This window comes from Gossypium arboreum, chromosome 3 (genome assembly GCF_025698485.1).
Source record: "Gossypium arboreum isolate Shixiya-1 chromosome 3, ASM2569848v2, whole genome shotgun sequence".
NCBI lineage: Eukaryota > Viridiplantae > Streptophyta > Magnoliopsida > Malvales > Malvaceae > Gossypium > Gossypium arboreum.
The window spans coordinates 134,555,808-134,557,692 of record NC_069072.1 but is presented as its reverse complement, the minus strand read 5'-3'; the positions used below and the strand labels follow the sequence as shown (position 1 = coordinate 134,557,692).

The 1,885-nt window shown below is 38.2% G+C and overlaps 1 protein-coding gene across 1 annotated transcript; it reads right to left on the bottom strand.

Annotated features, from left to right (window-relative positions):
* Window positions 1-782: 782 nt before the first annotated feature.
* On the bottom strand, window positions 783-1,217 carry LOC108475066 (uncharacterized). The gene has a single exon (XM_017777072.1). The coding sequence runs from the start codon at window positions 1,215-1,217 to the stop codon at window positions 783-785; it is 435 nt and encodes a 144-aa protein (XP_017632561.1).
* Window positions 1,218-1,885: the final 668 nt, after the last annotated feature.

The window sequence follows — 1,885 nt, the reverse complement described above, 5'->3', positions numbered from 1 at the left end:
ATGCTCTTCCCTTTTTCAAGTTCTTGTATTTGATCCCTCATGTCTTGTTGTATTTTAGCTAACTACTCTTGCTGCTGTGCTTGTAACTGATCTTGCAAGTCTTTCTGAATTTGTTCTAGCTTTTCTGATCTTTGATTTATTACTTTGGTTTTGCCGCGAGTATCGTAACGATGTTCAGTTGGTAGGTTCTTGTTGGTTTCCAGGGTAACTGTCATAAATTTAATTAATTAGGGTCTTTTTATGAAACTTAATGCATATGATGAAATGTAATGCAGATGAATGAAATGAATGCAAAAATGAAATCAATGCAAAAAGAGGCAGTGATTCTAATTCAGTTCTATTAGAACAACTTTACTAGAAAAAAATTCTTTACATAAAACGGATTAGATATACGACTTTGCCCTAATACTCAAAGCCTTGACTTTTCTAAGAAACCAAGTTAATTCTCGGCCCCAATCCGATTCTGATTCATATTTTAAGCTTAGCATGTCGGCTTGAGCTGCTAGGGTTTGCAAATGATTAGCCACTTCCCATACTTGAGCCACAACTTCGCCCATGATGTAGTCTCTATCCCTAACTTGACCTTGAGAACGTTAGAGCTGCTCTTTCCAGTGTTCATTATTCGTTTCAAAAAACTCAACTCGAAGTTTACAATTTTGCAGTGCGGTCTCGAGCTCTCCTATCTTTCCCTTCAACTCCTCGACCTTACTTAGGCTTGCCTTTAACTCAATTTCAGAGTTGTGACTACGATACTGATAAAGTGATTTTTCTAATTCTGCTACTCAGGTTTTTAATCCAATCTTTTCATTTCGGCTTTCTGACAGACCCCTTTCTAGAGCATCTTCTTGAACTCGAGCATCTTGGAATTTCTTTTCCCACTGATCGGCTCTAATCCTTTCCTCTTTGATATCTTGTCGGCATTGCTCCGATGTTTTATTGAAACCAGCAATTCTTATTGACAAACGCAGCTTTTTATAATTCATTTTTAGACTGTCAAAATCTTCCTCGGCTTTGTTCTTTTCTTTTCTCAATTTATCGGCCTCTAGCTTTTGGATGTCGACATCTAATCCTAGCTGCATTTTTTCTTCTTCCAACTGTTCTATCTTCCTTCCCAACTCCAAACTCCTTTTTTCAAAGTCTTGCTTGATAATCTCTAGCTCAGACGGGATCACTTGTAGGTGCTCTTCTATTGGTCGAGTGTTTTCTTGACTTGGCATAGTGATATTGTCATTGACTCTTTTACCCCACCACCAATCATGTTCGTAGGTCGTCAAGGGATTTGTAGAAAATATTTTCATTTTGTGGGTTTAGTTCCAAGTGATAGATATCTCTCGAACCTTTTTCTTGTAATTATCACCATTGTATGAAAACTCATACTAAGCCAACCTTTGCTTCGCTGGTATGAACTGCCTCGATCTATACTGTCTCAATACAAGCAAATGAGCATATACAATAGCTCCCCAAATCCCAAGTAGAGGAACCCAGTCGAAATCTCTACACCGGTACAAAATTTCATCAGGGATCATCCAATGAGTCCTCCATTCAACATCTTCATCTTGGAGATTCTAGAGAATCGCCATCTATTTTTCTTCTGAAATATCATCTTACCTCGATGTAGCCACTAATTCTTTCAAAGGAAAGTAGTTCTCAGAGAATACTCGATAAGAAACTTTTTTTACCTTCCAAAAGTGGCTACGAAACCATGCTAACAAGAGTTGCGCCCACTCAATGAACCTTCCTTCACCCACTCTTCGGCATGCACTCAAAGATCTAAAGGTTTTGACTAAGATTGCCGGGACAGGCATGACTCTTTTGTCAAACTGGTCAAATAAATCAGAAAATGTCTGATCTATATGCCCTAGTTCTTTGGGGAAGATTACTAACC

Excerpts from the sequence above, each read along its gene's own strand:
- LOC108475066 (XM_017777072.1), bottom strand. The coding sequence starts at position 1,217 with ATGCCAAGTCAAGAAAACACTCGACCAATAGAAGAGCACCTACAAGTG.